Here is a 17,284-nt window from a genome sequence, read left to right as displayed (position 1 = left end):
CTTAGGACACATACTTGGATTAAAAATCAATTAATGAAGAAATTAAAAAAAAAACTTGCATTTAACTGCAGAGTCACATTGCAAATCTGCAAATTCTAATAGTAGCTCTGGTGGAACACTTTCGATATCGACTGAGAATGGTGAGAAAAACATTTTCATAGTAATTTCGTTCTCTCGGAAGTCGGAAAATCTGCTTCTGAATTCCATTCTCAGATTTGAAATGCACTGTACATAATCGTCCGGTTTCCAAGTTGCAGATCTATTTACCAACTTCAATAATTTAGGAAAATGTATGCAGTTTTTGTTTTGCAACTGACGTTCCCAAAGGACTAATTTAGTTTCAAACGCTTTTGCGTTGTCATAAAGATTATGGACAAGTAGATCTTTTCCCAGTAAGCAGTATTTTAGATCATTCCAATGACCAGTGATATAGACAAGAAATGTGAAAAATCTCACCCGCTTTTTATCTTGAAACTCTCCAATAAGTTTTCCTTTGAGTTTCATGAATTCATCAACTTTTCCTACTTCAAGGAAAACAGGCGCTGAAGCATTAATTTTTCGGCATCTGACTATGTGATTACCCCTGTCTCTTCTGACCAGTCATAAAGGGAGCACCATCTGTAGTTATGGCAGATATGTTACCTAAGTCCAACTCACATTTGGCCAATGTTTTTGCCAAACTTGAAATATAAGTCAAAGCTTCGTGTGGTATCCTCAAGTGCAACAACATTAGCTAACTCCTCAACAATTTTGAAGTTTTTGTCAATACCACGAATGAAAATGGCTGCTTGTGCGGTATCTGTTGCATCCGTCGATTCACCCATAGCTACTGAGTAAAACAAAAAATCCCCCACATTTGGATTAGAAGGTCTTGAATGCTTCTGCTGACAGATCCTCCATGCGTCTTGCTACTGTCACACCAGACAAACAATGTTCGAAACAACTTGAGCCTGTGATGGGCAAAGCACATCAACTGCAGACTGAAGACATTCTTTAACGAATTCTCTACCAACGAAGGGCTTCCCACGTCTCACATTTTTTTTCTGCTATTATGTAACTAACACGAACACAATTTTCAGACTGTTCATTTCTTCCAAAGAATAGTGACTGTTGATAGTTCAGCTGCGATATCAGTTCATCAAATTTTTCACTTCTAAAAAATGTCCTTTCAATACATAATACTTCGCACTATGCTTGGTATCGTAATGTCTCTTAGTATTGTATTCTTTCATCATGGCTACGCTCTCATTGCAAATGAAACAAACTGCTTTAGCCTTGTTTCCAATGAAAAAATAAAGGGATGACCACTTTTCCTGAACAAATTTCACTTTTTCTTCAACTTTCTTTTTTTTTTGCTATCAGGATTCGCCATCATGCACTCGTTTAAAAACTAAAAGACTTCAAAGACCAAAAACGCAAGTAAACTAACTGTACTAATATTGTACAAATCCTTCTTCCAACCAATCAAGATGCATACATCCACCTGCTCCTTTCCCAACCATACACCCAAAAAATACGATACCATGGAAATTCCGTTCATTTCTGCTTTCTCTCACTCAAGGTGGATAGGATGTACTCAAAGTTATTTATGGTGAAGAAGTGTATGATGTGTTTCCTTTTGCGTTAAAGGCTTTATTAAAAAGCTATATACTGTACACTGATCAGTCTGTCTTTGTTATAAGTCTATATGAAGCTAGGTCACTTTTTTTTGTTGAAATCTGTATTTTACCCTATTTTTGAATGATATTGTGTCAATCGATCCAAATGTTTTGGCGGGCCACCAAAATAGCAACGGCGGGCCACGGGTTGAAGACCCCTACTATAGATTATGTGCCTGGGGTGAATCTTACCTAATCAATATTACAAAATTGAATAACACACAACAAAGCAAGAACGTTAATAATACAAACATGTAATACATACGATAGCAATATAAATTGTCATACACTGGATATTAGACATGTTCCAGACTCTGCCACAAAGCTGGGCTGGAAGAGATCTCGGCAACGGGATAAGTCCAGTGGCAAAGTTCTGGTGTTCATTCATTCATTCATGGACATTAGACAGCTATACATTTACAGACTTATAAATTTTGTGTTAAAAAACAATATATTGTTACAGTAGAAAACAAACAGAACTTCAGCAAGAATGAAACATGAATTTGAAGTCTAAAAACAAATGTACAGGGTGATTATAAAAAAACTATCCCGACATATGGGCCCCTAGCTATCATACCATTCACAGAAACTGAATGAAATTTTGGCATAAGGTATTTTGAGGTATGCGCTCAAGAATGATATGGAAAACAACAGTGTCACTCTAACAGTTACGGTTACAGTGAGAAAATTTCGAAAATATGAAATGGCAACACCAAGTTTTTTGTATTGGAATGCGATCTCCATACTGAAAAACACTAAATAGCGTTGGAATAGCACCTGTAGCACGAAAATCCCCATAGCTAGGCAAGGAAAACGTAAAAAGGACTTTGCCGTGCACCAGAGCATTAATGTTCGTTTCATTTGTCACACCGTTTCTTCGGCTGAGATCCCAGCCTGATTAGTCCTCCACAAGGTCATGTGGAAAATTTGTGAAACAAAATAAAATGCTTTATTTTATGCTGCTTCTCTGTCCTTATTGGTTATCCTCACTTTTAGCCTATCTACCGCCGGTGATTTTCATGCTGCAGTTGCCGTTCGAACGCTATTTAGGGTTTTTCACAATGGAGATCACATTCCAATACAAAAAACTTGGTGTTGCCATTTCATATTTTCGAAATTTTCTCACTGTAACCGTAACTGTTAGAGTGACACTGTTGTTTTCCATATCATTCTTGAGCGCATACATCAAAATACCTTATGCCAAAATTTCATTCAGTTTCTGTGAATGGTATGATAGTTAGGGGCCCATATGTCGGGATAGTTTTTTTATAATCACCCTGTATATAGATAGCATTGTGAAACGAAAAAGTATATTTATTACTTAGTCTCTCAATTTGTATAAAAAAATGCAGTGAAACCTATACAAAACAATGTCAACAGACTGAAATAATATTCCGTTATAGACAGATTTCCATTTTATAAAGATGCAAATAAAAGCACTAATCATTCAACAAACTATATTTTGATTCTGTTTAAGACAGGTTTCCGTCTCATACCGTGTTCATCTTAAACATGTTTCACTGTATATCGTAATTCAACAATTTCAGGTCTAATAATTCAAATTTTTAGAGTGCATAACTTTTAGAAATATTTATATCTTATTACATAACATTTATTAACATAACGTATGGTTCTTGAGAAATGGTAGCAAAATATGAAAATTTAATCCATCGGGCTACATGTAAGGACTTTAAGTCTGTTGGGACCCCAGTATGATTTTATGTGTTCATGTCTTGTCCTTTCTATATGGTTTATGTTTTGTCTTTGAAATGTATTTTGTGTTTGTTTTTGCAAATAGAAAAAAAAAGATGCAGAAATGACAAGCCAATAATAGGTGGGAAAAACTCTTTATTTAGTGATACTTTACATGAGGACAGTATGTGTACATGCTAAGTTTCACAACAAGTGCTCAAAGATCACTTGTTGGTGGTAAATTCACAGTTATGCACAAAAAATTTTTTTTTTTGTTTTGTGATTCTGTTTTGTTTTTGTGTTTTCTACCTCCCGTAAAAGTTTGTACGTTGAGTTTGAATCACCATGTATATACACATATATAAGCAGTTAAAAAGATTTTGGTAGGTCAAAAACTATCTGGAATTGAAGAATATCAAATCATTCCATAGTTTTTCCTTCAGCTTCTATGCTATGCTTTATTGAAATTGTATATTTTATAAGAAATTTATATATATATTGTCCAAAATAATTTTCCAGAGAGTAGAAAATTATTTTACAATCATATTAAGTACTTATTCTTAGTATAACATAGTCACTTCAAACATTAAATGCAACTAATGTGTGTATTTTCAATAAGAATTTTTATATAGTAAAGCAATATTTGAGGTATTTGATTGAGGGTTTTTGCAGCACATCAAAATTATTTTTAGTGGAAATGTTTAGTTCTACTTGTTATTGCCAGTATAAAACTTTCATGCACCTGTAAGCACAAGTTTTCAGGATTTAGGAGTTTTTTGGTTGCCTTTAAACTTTTTTCCAACACCTTACCATCATTTGAATTTCTGTAATTTTTTTAATGAAACAATTTTATAATGAATTTTCCATATAAATCAAATTTATTATAAGAAAACTGCACTAAATTTCATAGAAATTTTGATCCATTTTATTTCAGGTACATTAACTTGATATAGTTTTATAACAATATGATATTTTCTTAAATTTTTTTCATACATATATAGACAGCTACTGAGTGAGAGAACTAGATTCAAAAGCATCAGTCAAGTGCAAGATTGAAAACACACATGAACTTTTAAAATGAAAGTCTTGTTGAAAATGACTCACTGGAACATTTTATGGACTTCATTTGTGTATGTGTTTCTTTCTTTTTTGTAGCTAATTTGTATAATTTGAATTTCAAAGTATTTCAGCAACGACACATAATAGTTTCATTGATCAAAAATATTAATATGAAATTGTTTATGCATAACTTCTTTCCAAGTAAAACCAAAAAAATAGACTTAATTTCTACTTTTTTTTTCCTTTGCTGTTATGCAGATTGTTATTTTTGATTATTCTGTAGCTGTCCCCATGAATTAATATTAATACTTAGCAAGTTGTATTCCAACTTAATTTTTTTTTATATTTTATTTCCCTTGTAAACAGTGCCTCAAATTTTGACCTTTTAACAGAATGGGAACGTGTTTGGGTATAGCCATTCAATTTTAGTGATGTGCGTTGGAAGTAAAAAAAAACTCTTTACTTTTAAAAATGTTTATCCATACTCAAGTACCAAGCCTCTTGTAAAGAGGGGTCATTATTGAAGTAAAAAAAAATGTTGGTTGACATATTTTGTTGATTTATTTAATTTGGATATTGTATTGAGATACGCATTATTCAGTCAAATTTAAGTTCCACCTGTAGTACAACATTTGATTGTATGGTGTAAGTGAGAATGATTTTCTTTTTTTTTTTTGCACAGAATATGGGAAGAATTTTAAGTTAATTTGTTACGTTTTTGAGCAAAGCATTGCAGTGGAAAGTTTCTTTTGATTATTTAGAAGACATCTTTGTGTATACACGAGTTTTCAATTAGCAAAGTAAGCTGCCATATAGTTCAAGTTATTTATTTTATGTATATTACCTTTTCTTTGTCAAAATGCAAATCATAATTTCAGGAAATTTTTTAAATATTTATAAAATTTAATCAAATAAATCTGTGAACTTGTCCAATTTTTCTGAAATGAATTTTAAATTAAATAGACAGCAGGATGCGAGTTTGAACCAAAAACAGACTACAAATTTGTTTTGTAGCTTTCAGTTAATTTAAATATTGCAGTGCGATATAGATGAAAGTCGAACTTTGTTTGTGGATGTATATTTCAGGAAAACTTAAACAAAAAAACCTATAGTCATTTTGAGTAAAAAAATTTTTAAACATACCTTTTTTTTTTTTTTTCTCCTTTTTGAATGATGCTTGTTTGCTGTTGTTTTTTTTTTTCAGAAAGAAAATGTTATTCTAATCATGTTTTCACAAAAAATCATGTATTTTTCTTATTTGAATGAAATTTAATCTAAGTTGATTTTTTTGAGTGTGTGTGAAGAATCAATGACTCAATCTGCCTAAAAATGTTTTAAATGTATCATCAGGGTCTCTCCAGTGTATATTTGTTACCTACAAATATATTATCTTTTCTTTTTGAGAGATCAAAAAAAAAAGTGAGCATAGAATAATTTTTCTACTTTTTGTGGTTTTTCATACCCATTTATGAAAGAAACACATAGATGAAAATCCTTATGATTCCAAAACTGAAAACCAAAATTAAACTTAGAAATTTGTATCATGAGTTTAGCTAAAAAGCATTTCCAAAACTACAAAATTCTCATGATCTTCTGCTCATGAAATTTTATCATGATTGTCATAAATCTCTTAAGTTAATTTGATACGTTCTATGACATGAAAAATAAGGAGATAATCTTAATGGATGGGTATACCTTGGCAGTGCTCAGGGAAACCCCTGGAGTAAGAGGAGGGATGCAGGAGATTGTTGTTTTGCCTTATATAGACATTAATTATGGGGAGCCAGTAAAGTCCTTGTGTGGGCATTACTTTTTCCATATGTTATTAAGAAGTCCCAGAGAAATGCAACCCCTATGTGTAATCATTCGATTATTTTTATTATTCATTCATAATTTGTGAACCTCACAGGAGATTTTACGAATGATTTTTAAAAAATCTTGGCCAAAGAACAAATTATGAATGAAATTCAGTTTTATTTCCTTAAGTGAATGAGTCTTTCTTATTTCTTTGTCGCAAAAGTACCTCTTGTACCAAACCCCCTCTTTTATGGCCAAATAATAATTTCCCTTGTATAATAAAAGTATGCATTTCAAACCCCTGATTAAGGTCACCCCTCATTTACGGACAAATTTGTTTGTTGTGCCGGTATCCACAAAAAAGGCGTTTTACTGTATTGTACAGTTTTGTCAGACGTGATGAATGAAAGGCAGTGTCAGATAAGTGACATTATTTTTGCTTTCAATTCCTTTTTGTTGTTTCATTAAAAAAAGTATGCTGCAAAGTTTCTTGGTTATAGCTTTGTTAATAAGATTGTTGACTTTCTCTTTTTTTAATGTAGCTACATCATGATAAATTAGTGATTGGTATGTCTTGTTTTCCTATTATTGGATATTGAAATTAGTTGAGTATATTTCTTTTGGTATTTTTCTTGTTTAGAGAATCAAACTTTTTGGATTCTCTGGTTGTTAAAGGTATATGTCAAGTTATATTTTTAAATGAAACATGTTGTGTGTTATATATAAAATTTTATGAAAATAAACTGAAAGGTGAACAGATATCTTTCATTACATTTAAGAAAGACTCGCTTTTTTTTCTTTAAATTTAACCCTTCATCAAGCACAATGTATCTGACACAGGTGCATCGCAAACAAAATTTCAAATATCAAAGCTTTAACTCAGAAGTGTAGATTCTGTGTGATAGTGTTCATTCTCCCTTTATTGTAAGCAATTGTTAGTCATGTGGCTTTGTTATGTGTGACTAGGTTTTTAACAGTAGCAAATTTCACCTCAAATGCAATGAGCTCATTTTTTTGTTTCCTTAAATATTTTTAAAAATTAGTACATTTCAAAATAATGAGGCAAAGGTCTTCCAAATACTACAGTTAAGTTTGCAAGCGATTTCTATGCTTGAAACATGCAAATATAATTTATAAAATTACTTCAACTTAAAACTTGATAATGTTGATGCAGAGCAATCCTGTTAGTTTTGTTATCCTCTTGTTCTTATAGGTGTAAACTTGTATTGGGCCCCCAGTATTTCCATAATACCTATAGAAATGTTGGGTTAGAGCCGACTCTTTCCAAATAGTTTCAATAACTTTAAAAGCATATGCTCTTGTTGACCAAATTTTATGTTTCTGTTTTTGCTCAGTTTTATATATTTTTCATTTATGACTGACTAGATTTATTTTGAAGAAATAATAACCAGTTTTATAGAAATTTTTCATTAATGTATCTGGCAGCTACATTGTGCTTTATCTAACTTTTTGATTTCACCTGATGGAGGCTTAAATTATCACAAACTCGACACTTTTTTTTCATTTTACATTGATTTTTTTTTTCTCATTCAAACAAGCTGCATTACTTCCCGACTTAAAAAAGAATTATTCATCTACACTATATATATAACCTCAGACATTCAACTCGGCTGAAGTCAGCCATCTTTACACGCATTCATAATTGGCTCTGTTAAGGGAGATATATGAGTAGAAAAGTAATAAACATTTTGACAAGTGTAAACAAGAAAAATCTGATTTTCACAAAATTAATTGCTGAATTTCGAAGACTTAATCAAAAAATGAAGTAAATCCAATTTTTTTGTAACATTTTGATCCAGATGGGCAGTTTTATCCATTTAATTTTCATCAGTTTGTAAATCACAGCTGATTCTTGTAACATTTTTTTTCGCTGGTGTATAATGATTGCTGTTATTGATAAGGTATGTGAGAAAATTTATTGTGTTCAAACAATAATGTAACACAGAATTTTACATTTTTCTTAGTATTTATATATACAGGGTGGGAAGAACATCTGTAAACACTTAAAGATGAGAAATTATCAAGGTACAGGTGGCAGAGTTAGTATTGTCAGCACAACAAATTTTTTTTTATAGAAGAAAAGTGTTTGAAAATTGCCAGCAGATAAATATACAGCTGACACATGGTAAAAATTACATTTTTTATTGCTGTCAGGGTTACATAATGCTAAGTGTTCATGTCTGAAAAAACTTTTTATGGTACGTTTGTCAAAAGTGTCATACCTTACAGGTTGTTTACATAAACAAACGAAGAATTTTTCAGATGCCTTGTCTTCAAGAATCCTTTTATATTTACATCCTGGAGTAGTCTTCGGTGATTGTGCCACCTCTCTGTGATTTTTTTAACTTTTTTCTTTGCCAAAAAAATCTAGTGCTGAAACAATATTAAATCTGCCAACCTCAATATGATAAGTTTCAATGACTTGAAATTCTCTGCTTTTAATGACCTGAGAACTTTACTTTCAATTAAATTTTCTTAGATTTTAATATTTAATTTCCTTGAGTAAAGCAGGTAATTACATAATAACTTGGCCCTGTGTATGGTTAGTTTGAAGAAAAGTTATTTTCCTGAAAGTCATATTTTGACTAGGATATATCTGTGCCTATTCATATATTTTTAATAAAATTGTTCCTGGCATGCAAATTCTTTTCAGCATGTTGCTTTACTACTTGTGTATCTTTCCTTAAATATTTACTTGAAATAGTATTAAAACCTTTGTTGTTTGGATAGTTGTGACTTCCACTGCAAAAGGCTTTACTTCTGGAGAGCTCTCAAATTATTTGTGATACTTCTCTTTTAAAATATGCACACACATACACAAATATGTGACATGAGGACATGTTTGTTTCAGTTTGCATTGCTTGAACGATGTATTTCACTATGCAGCCTTTATATTTTATTTTGAAAGCTTATGTCTGTGTTCTTGTTGAAACTTTGCCTATATATTATTAAACAGTTTTAGCAGAAGCTTGTTGTCAAATATATAACCAAGCGCTTCTAGTACTTGAATGTTATACAAAAATGTTTGTGAATAAATATATTTTTTTAATGTTTATGGTAGCATCTTAATGTCTCATTGCTATTATTCCTTCGTCCTTTTTTTTCAGTTCTATAGAAAAATTAAATTCAGGAGTAGATTTATGGTTATTCTTGAACGGAGAGTTGTCTGAAAATTGTAATGGTCAAGGAAGTGTCTATACTTCGTTTGCTCTCTGGGGGCATTGGAAGTATTTTGAACCTGTGGGTGCTCATCTTTATGTAGGAAATTTGGATTTCTGAACCCAGTTCTGGTGGTGCTTGGACCCTTGTCCAGAGCACAAATAGCATCCTTGGCTGCAACACCACAATTATACTTAGAGGGGTATACATTATAGTCAAACAGACCTTGGCATGTCTTTTTTGATGAGGTAATGCACTATGCCATAGCACCTCATATGAAAAATCTGGTCTCCCATTTGAAAAAGTCTCAGCAGAGAGCTAGCAGACCTTCAACATGAAAATGCAAGCATTTACCATCTTCACTTCAAAATAATACAGGTGGCATGAAGCATGTACAACTCTGACAAAATAAATACACTGCTGGCCATACAAATTGCAACACCTTGAATGCATTGTGCTGTATGTTTGAAATTTTTTACTAGAGAAAGTAAATATGCAGATGAGTAAATGATCGTAAAATTAAAAGGAAATGTGCTTTATTTCATGTTTTACAGAGGGCTCATCTCACATCAAATTGATCAAAAAAATTGAGTCAGTTGCATAACCTCCTCGGATTTCAAAATTCAGTACAGGTACTGTCGAGGTATGAAAATACCCAAATTTACATTGACTCGCTCTGCATATACATGGATTTAAATTTTGTGACAAAAACAACTTTTTTAGGGTTTTTTCAATGATTTCTTAAGTAGTAGCACACCAATCAATGTAACAGCATGCTGTCATTGTACCCGCTTTTCATATGAAAGATAAGATGATTAACACAAAAGGCAACCAAAACGCCATATTGATCAGCTGTTTTAGTAATTGATGTTTTCACGGCGATCATTAATTCAAAGAGAATTTCTCTAGGCAAAGGATCATCTGTTGGTACGAGCTCATTTATATTTGCAATGTTTTCTCCACACTAGTGCCTACATTATAAAAGAACACAAAATAGGTATATTAGGTCAAATAGTCAGCTGTAGCTGAAACACACAATGATAATGCCTCTTTCCTGAGACGAAGGGAAGCAAATGTGTAGATTTTCTTATCTTTTTTGTCTTGGATATGATTGTCACAGGGTAAATTTTAAAAACATGACGTCAAAGGCCTTTATGATTTGTTCAGTGTCCAATAGAGAAAAAGTATTTTTATGATGAGACAATATGTAAATGTGGGGTGACATAAGTTATTACTGTGATTCACAATATTCCCCCTCCATGCCGATATCTTCAATCTTCTAATGAAGACAAATTTTTAAAAAATCTCTTCATAGCTCAAGAGCCCTAAAGTAGCTCGTCTACGTCCTCCTATAGGTATAGGTTAAAGTAGTACATATTCTTATGTTTATGTATCTACTAGGCTAAAGGTGAACTAAACCACAGAAAAGCATAGGGTGACTTTAAGAGCACTAGAAGAGACCTTTCTATGTATGCAACAGAACATTCTATTTCCTTTTTTGACTACTGCAGAAAATTTAAGCCCCTCATCAATAATGTCAAAATCAGTAAGTCTAGCGCTAATTTAAGGTTAAAAATTTAGACTTCAGATTAACACTAGATATAAGGATTTGGAAATTCTGGGCTCCTAATTTGTCTCAAAAATTTTGACCATATGAATTGATCAGATATGTTAATCTGATGAGCAACCTGGGGAGTTGTCAGGCTAGTTTGATGGGGACCCTGCATTGGTGAGATCATATGGTAGATTGTTAGCTGTTTCTTTCCTACAAAGAAGGCACTCTTCGTGTGTCAAAATATACATTTAGAATTTAATAACCCTTTCTATTTGCCGTTTTTTTGCAATAATGTCTAAGAAATTAATTTCTAAAATTCAATACTGAAAAATTATACCTCCCTCATTATGAACTCAAAAAAATGTAGCATCCATAACCTCCTGATATTTTTATAACCGAAAAATTATACCTCCCTCATTATGAGCTCAAAAAAAATGTAGCATCCAATCCTGGTTCGGGCATGGATGTCTACTAACACTAACAAACTCCCTGGGCGGATCATGCTGATCCCTTGGGAATACGTGAAGATCACATTTAAAAAAAACCTTTTATTTCAATTTAATCTGAAATTTAAAGAAAGCAATATCATTTTTTCAGTCTCAATTAACAAAGTAATCTAAAAAATTTGTCACACCCATACAAAAAGAAAAACTCCCAAAATGTACAACAAAAAATTTAGAATTTAATTCCCCCAAGAATTAAGTACAGTTACTCTTATATTTAATACTTAAATTTCATGCACACAAACACATTTGTTAAATAAATTCTGAAACAGTATCAGTACAGTTTGTATACACAGACAAATATCACATTTTAATAAATTCTGGAGGTCAATAAAAGTGATACTAATTAATCAACTGACATTACAAAAAATAATTTTGCTGTTCTGTGGTAAGTATACTGTTCAAGTTTCAATGAAGTTTTATTTGAGCCATTTAACCCTAGATAACTTAAATCAGTGTTACTCAGTAGTCTACGAGACTAGTAATAATCTATTAAATTAATGTTTAGTTAATGAATGAATGTTAGCTATCTAGGGTATTGAGTTATTGTTAAACTGAGGTTACACAGAATAACAAATTTTAACAGAATAATATATCGGCGGCCCAGTTAAAAAAAATCTCAGAGTTCTATATTTTGAGATACCTGCATCTGAAAGATTTACTTTGTATGAAACTGAATGGGAATCAACTCAGATTTAATTACAGTAGGGAGCATATAAACTGGGTTGGGAGTTGTTGCTATTTTGCAATAAGTAGAGGCATTTTCCAATGTCATGGTGTGCATAACTCAAAAATGCAAGTTATTGCCTTTTTGAACTGGGCCGTTGATATGTATTATATATATGACAACAACCTTTGCAACTTCTATTAGAATATACTCCTCCTTAGCATGCAGAAAATAGTTGAAGATTCAGGCGAGATAATGCTTCTCTTCGAGGACTGCATTAATGAAAAATTTTCAAAATTATCATGCAGCCGCTATGTGCTCATAGCATATATTTTGAGTGTGTTAAAATTTAAAAAAAAAATAAAACCAGAGGAACAAAGGAGGTTTAAAATCAACATAGAACTCAACAGTAAGCCAGAAGTTTTTAAACTTGTTTGTAAAACGTCAATTTAGTCATGCTAGATAGCCACTAAAGGCCTTAACCCTTTCTAGTTTTTTCTATTTCACTGATATACAATTATAACTGGCACAGTGGAAATGTGTGCCCTCCATAAAATGGCACATCTTTCTTCAAGAATAACACTTTTTTTCTAATTTTCTGCAAGTGCGATGATCCTTCCCACCCAAACTGTAAGAACAATAAACTAAGGAAAAAAATCTTTTTCCATTTTATTTATACTGTTGCATATTCCTGTACCACCGCAAAGCATATATTTCAAACACTGAAATGCCCACTGGCAGTTGATCTGACAAGTTCAGGGGGAATGGAAAACATGTTCTTAGCAGAAGCTGAATTTACAAACGAGTGTTTGGGCTCATTTTTACTAAAATAAAATGGTCTTCAGATGGTTAGATATCTCGCAAATGTTGCCATGAAGGTTAATATTGACACAGCATTTCATGAATACATATATGCTTATATGAGGATTTTGAAAATATACACTTGACCATTTAAACTACAAATGTTACTATGAAAATCTACTTATGAAATTTGACATTTTTGAGGTGTGTTTCCACATGTATTTCTTAGATTGATTTCAAGAAAAAATTTTTCTCTGTTTTTCACAATATTTCATTTGTGGAGCATTACTGCTTGGGAAGTGATGCAGGTGGAAACTGATAACACCTATGTGATGATTATGTCTAGAGTATTGCTATATATTAGTTTTCTATTTTATATTACGAATTCAAATAACACCATGTGTATTTTTATTGCACAAAAAATATATACGCAAAATTTCTAATGCTAGTAATAGGACGGAAAGCACTTTTGGTAGACTTGTTTCTCACATTGGTACATATTTAGTATTAAGACATTCAGAATGTGAGATCTGACCTCTAAAAATCATCCAGGGACTGAAAACTGTTTTTGTAGGGTTGGGGCCAACTCCCTTGTTTTCAGTATATCTCACTGAAAACTGTATGACAGTGCACAATATTAATCATTTTATTTTTGATCTTGCAAGATTAGGTTTTGGACATTCCTGCACTGATGAGCCTTACTGGTAATCATGAGTATGTACTATGACTATTTTGTATGGTACATTGTATTTATACCAGATTTCTCAATATGTCCATTAGTTTTTCATAAATTCAAAAAAATATGAAAATTTGCTAGATTTTGAACACCAGTATATTTTATGCATTGCACTCAGTTAGCCACAAATGAGTCAATTTTCAGTATAATTATCAAATGATCAGACAGTACACTAAATGTGAAGCATGTTTCATTATTTTGGGTGGATGTGTTTTAGCTGCTCTGCAGAGAGTTGTCTAACATGAAATTATTCATTGCTCAAATGTAGAGTTATTGTGCATGCCTCAATTTGATGTAGTGTGATTTAGGGAACTATACTTTGATTTCAGTTTAATTTTGGGTACCTGTGACAGATACAGCAGTGTGCAGTTCATTTTGTCACTGCAGTATTTGTTTTGGGAGCTGTTACCTTTTATCATAACAGTAAGTCTTGGGTTCAAAACTAAAATGACTTACTTCAAAAGTGAGTTCGATTCAAAGAAATATTTCAGAAATTTTCAAGACTAGCATGAAGAATAAATTTTCTTCTCACATGTACTGAAGTATAGCTTTTTGCTCAAAAAAAAAAATGCAAAAAAATTTCACTGAAGCAAAAAAATCATCTGTTACTGCCTTAATGAAAAGCCGGTAGTTTCCTGAAACTGAGAAATCCTACATGAGAAGCATGATGAAGATTTGAATGGTTAAAAAATATAAGAAAAATACACCTTGTTTATGCCAAAATAAAACTAAAAAAAAAGTACTTATGTCTGCACTACAAAAATGAAGACAAGAACATTGAATAACATTGACAATAACAAGTTAAAGATATTCTTAATATGAAATTAAATACATTAGAAAAAAATTCAATATGACCAAAATACTGCTGTTCTGTCACATACAAGTAGTATTTTTTATTTTGTAATTATTTTCATCTTGGATATCTGTGCAAAAGATTTTAAAAAAGGTGAAAAAAAATATACAAAAACCAAAAAAATTAAATGATAAAACTGCTTACATTTTAAGTTTTTCCCATAAAGCTTAACATTCTAATATGAAATGAACCAATAATATTGTATGGAACTGTTCAAAAGACTGCGGCAATGAGCTTTTAAAAATAATAGAAATGTTTGAAAAAAAATGAAACCATTTTTCACAAGCTAATGGAAATATATCCCAGTATATCAGTTTCATGTTTTTTAGATACTAATATGTACAGTAGAGCCTTGATTAACCAGCAAGGATAAGTTTGATGTCACCTTGGATGAGATCTTCAAAAATGTGGGAAATTTAAGTTTGGTGATCACAGGTAAATTTATTTACAAATAAAAAATAAAACTGATACATAATGACAATTCTAAGAGTTATGCAAAAATGTTTTCAAATCACCAATTTGAATGATTTCTTTTGCTAGAAATTCACAGGGCTGCATAAGTGAACCTTGTGCTTCTGTTGATAAAGGCTCTACTGCATTTGAAAAAAAAAAATCATCTTTAAATGCCATATCAATTATCTCTTCAATTCTCATGGTTTACAGTTTTATCTTTAGTTTCTCAAGAGTTGTGTTTACAGAAATGACTAGGATTATTTTTCACTGTGTAAAACTTTCAGGACAGGTTACAACTAAGCATAAAAGTTAACTCAACAAATGACATTCAATATTTTTAACAAAAGCATGGTATATCACGTTGATAAACAAATTATTTTTTGACTGCAATCACTAGAAAATAGTAAAAACTGGATAGTGATGGAATAAAAAATACCAGCCAGTTTTTTCTCTCCAAGCTGTTTTAGTGAATTCTCAAGATTTCAACAACTTATGAGCCTGAATCATCCTTAAACACCATATTTACATAAAGAGATAAGATAAGAACATAATTTTGTTGTCCAAGAAAAGTGCAACAAAAATAACAAATTTTTCTACTCGAAGTTTATTTCCTACAGTACTTGCAGTTTGTTCAGAGCTCAAATCAAAATTTTACACATTTCTTTGGTTCGGTATATTTCATTCCATTAGTGCATAAATTTTTCAATAACTACATTGAATACACCAATGTCATTCATCACAAATCTATAGTATGACTTATTATATTCACATATATTACATGGCTATAAATTAACATCATGCAATTTGTACACATCATTTTTAAAAACATCTTTGATACAAGGTGAATAGAAAAGAACATCTATCTCAAAATTCCTTTCTTCTACTAAAACAAATCAAGTTTCATGAACAGTTATTCGGAATGTCTGAAGATGGTGGTAACTGCTTTTGTTTCTGATGATTAGATGGAGTTTGTGGTGGTGGGCTTGAGTTGATGCTTCCTGTTACACTCTGTGACTCAAAACCCATGAAACTATCAGGTGACTGAAGAGAATGGATATATAATGGGTTGATATTTGCTGCATCAAAGTGAGTGCTATCATACAGTGAGTTATTCTGTGGTTAGAAAAAAAAATTATGTTTATTCACATTCATGCATCACTTCTACTATCTATCACCATAATAATCAACAGATATATTAAAACTTTCAGAACATGTGAATATGTAGTATGACTTTATACAATGATATAACAGAGAGAACCAAGAAAAAAAAACAATTATATATAAATATGCACACAAATATGATGAAATTAAAATGAAATTTTTTTGTTTTTGTGAAGAAAATGTTTTTACCTGATAAATATAATCAGAATCTGTCTTCAAAGATGAACATGAAAGCTGATGTGGAAGACTAACATTATCATCTTCAACGACATCATCTACTTGTGCCTTGTATGAGAACATGATGATAGGCTGAGACACACTGGACAAAAAATCAAAAGTATGATGTGTGAGATACATTTCATATTTTAATGATGTAGAAATGACAAAACTCAGGCTTTAAAATTTAAATATATAAGAAAAAAATATATAACAACTATTACTTAATGAGACATATTGTGCTGTCACCCTCCCGAGTTCTTCTAGTCATAAAACTAACATAACTTCTTGTGTATAACCTGCACATTCAAATTTGCTACTTTGAGAAAAAATGGCATTCTATAATTTGCATATGCAAACTTCTGGTTGGATCATTGGTTGCCACCTCAAGATTGTGCATTGGACACCACTATTCTTGAGGAAGGTAATTCTGCAAACCCCAAAAGCCTGTTTGAATGTGCAAGATTGAGGTTGAATGAGAGTTGGTTTGGTGAATGTAAACCTGCTTGCAAACTTTTTCCCCTTGCAGGGAAAAAGGCAGAAGAAAGATTTACACTACTTCTTTGGTGGATTTATGGGGTTTCTTGTCCCTTTCCCAAAATTCCTTGCAATTTTTTACTATTGCCAAGTGAAAGATACTATCTATTTTATTTACCATATAAATGGGGCTATGAAATTCTGGAAGTGGTTGACCCTTTTTATCGAGAGGAAAAAGTACAAGTACAGAAAAAATCCATAAAATAAAGGGCACCATATTTTTTTTAATACTTGATTTATGTTGGTAGTATGAATTCTTTGGCAAGAAAACAAAATGATCAGGAATTCTGACCTAACAACAACTAGTTTGTCTACAAATAAATGTTGTTGTCCCTAAAGAAGGAGGAAGGAATGCTTAGTTAGCTTACAGGCGAAGAAGTGCATGGCATGAGATGATGAGTGCTTAGCTGGTGTTA

The 17,284-nt window shown here is 31.7% G+C and overlaps 2 protein-coding genes across 5 annotated transcripts in view; one reads left to right on the top strand and one right to left on the bottom strand.

Moving 5' to 3' along the window:
• The window catches only part of LOC149065668 (tetratricopeptide repeat protein 38-like), a 76,789-nt gene extending 67,509 nt beyond the window's left edge, over positions 1-9,280 (top strand). Inside the window, exons 13-14 of one of the 2 annotated variants that reach the window (XR_016195594.1) lie at positions 4,352-4,480; positions 5,092-6,981. Coding sequence is in view for 1 of the 2 variants with exons in the window: in XM_089253414.1 (XP_089109540.1) it covers positions 4,352-4,406 (55 nt within the window). In the remaining variant the exon portion in view is untranslated. Of the gene's footprint in view, positions 1-4,351 lie in introns of both variants that reach the window. The other variant, XM_089253414.1, reaches the window with a different exon arrangement.
• Positions 9,281-11,604: 2,324 nt separating this feature from the next.
• The window catches only part of LOC149065667 (transmembrane protein adipocyte-associated 1 homolog), a 41,342-nt gene continuing 35,662 nt past the window's right edge, over positions 11,605-17,284 (bottom strand). The window contains exons 11-12 of one of the 3 annotated variants that reach the window (XM_089253409.1): positions 16,305-16,434; positions 11,605-16,067 (exon numbers count right to left, since the gene is read on the bottom strand). In XM_089253409.1, coding sequence (XP_089109535.1) covers positions 15,855-16,067; positions 16,305-16,434 — 343 coding nt within the window. In that variant the 3' untranslated portion in view covers positions 11,605-15,854. The remainder of the gene's footprint in view (positions 16,068-16,304; positions 16,435-17,284) is intronic. The other 2 variants (XM_089253410.1, XM_089253411.1) reach the window with 2 other exon arrangements.

This window comes from Pholcus phalangioides, unplaced genomic scaffold, assembly GCF_987345545.1.
Source record: "Pholcus phalangioides strain wild (caught in Gottingen) unplaced genomic scaffold, Ppha-v1.0 ptg000039l_1, whole genome shotgun sequence".
Classification (NCBI taxonomy): domain Eukaryota; kingdom Metazoa; phylum Arthropoda; class Arachnida; order Araneae; family Pholcidae; genus Pholcus; species Pholcus phalangioides.
This window is presented reverse-complemented; position numbering and strand designations above follow the sequence as displayed.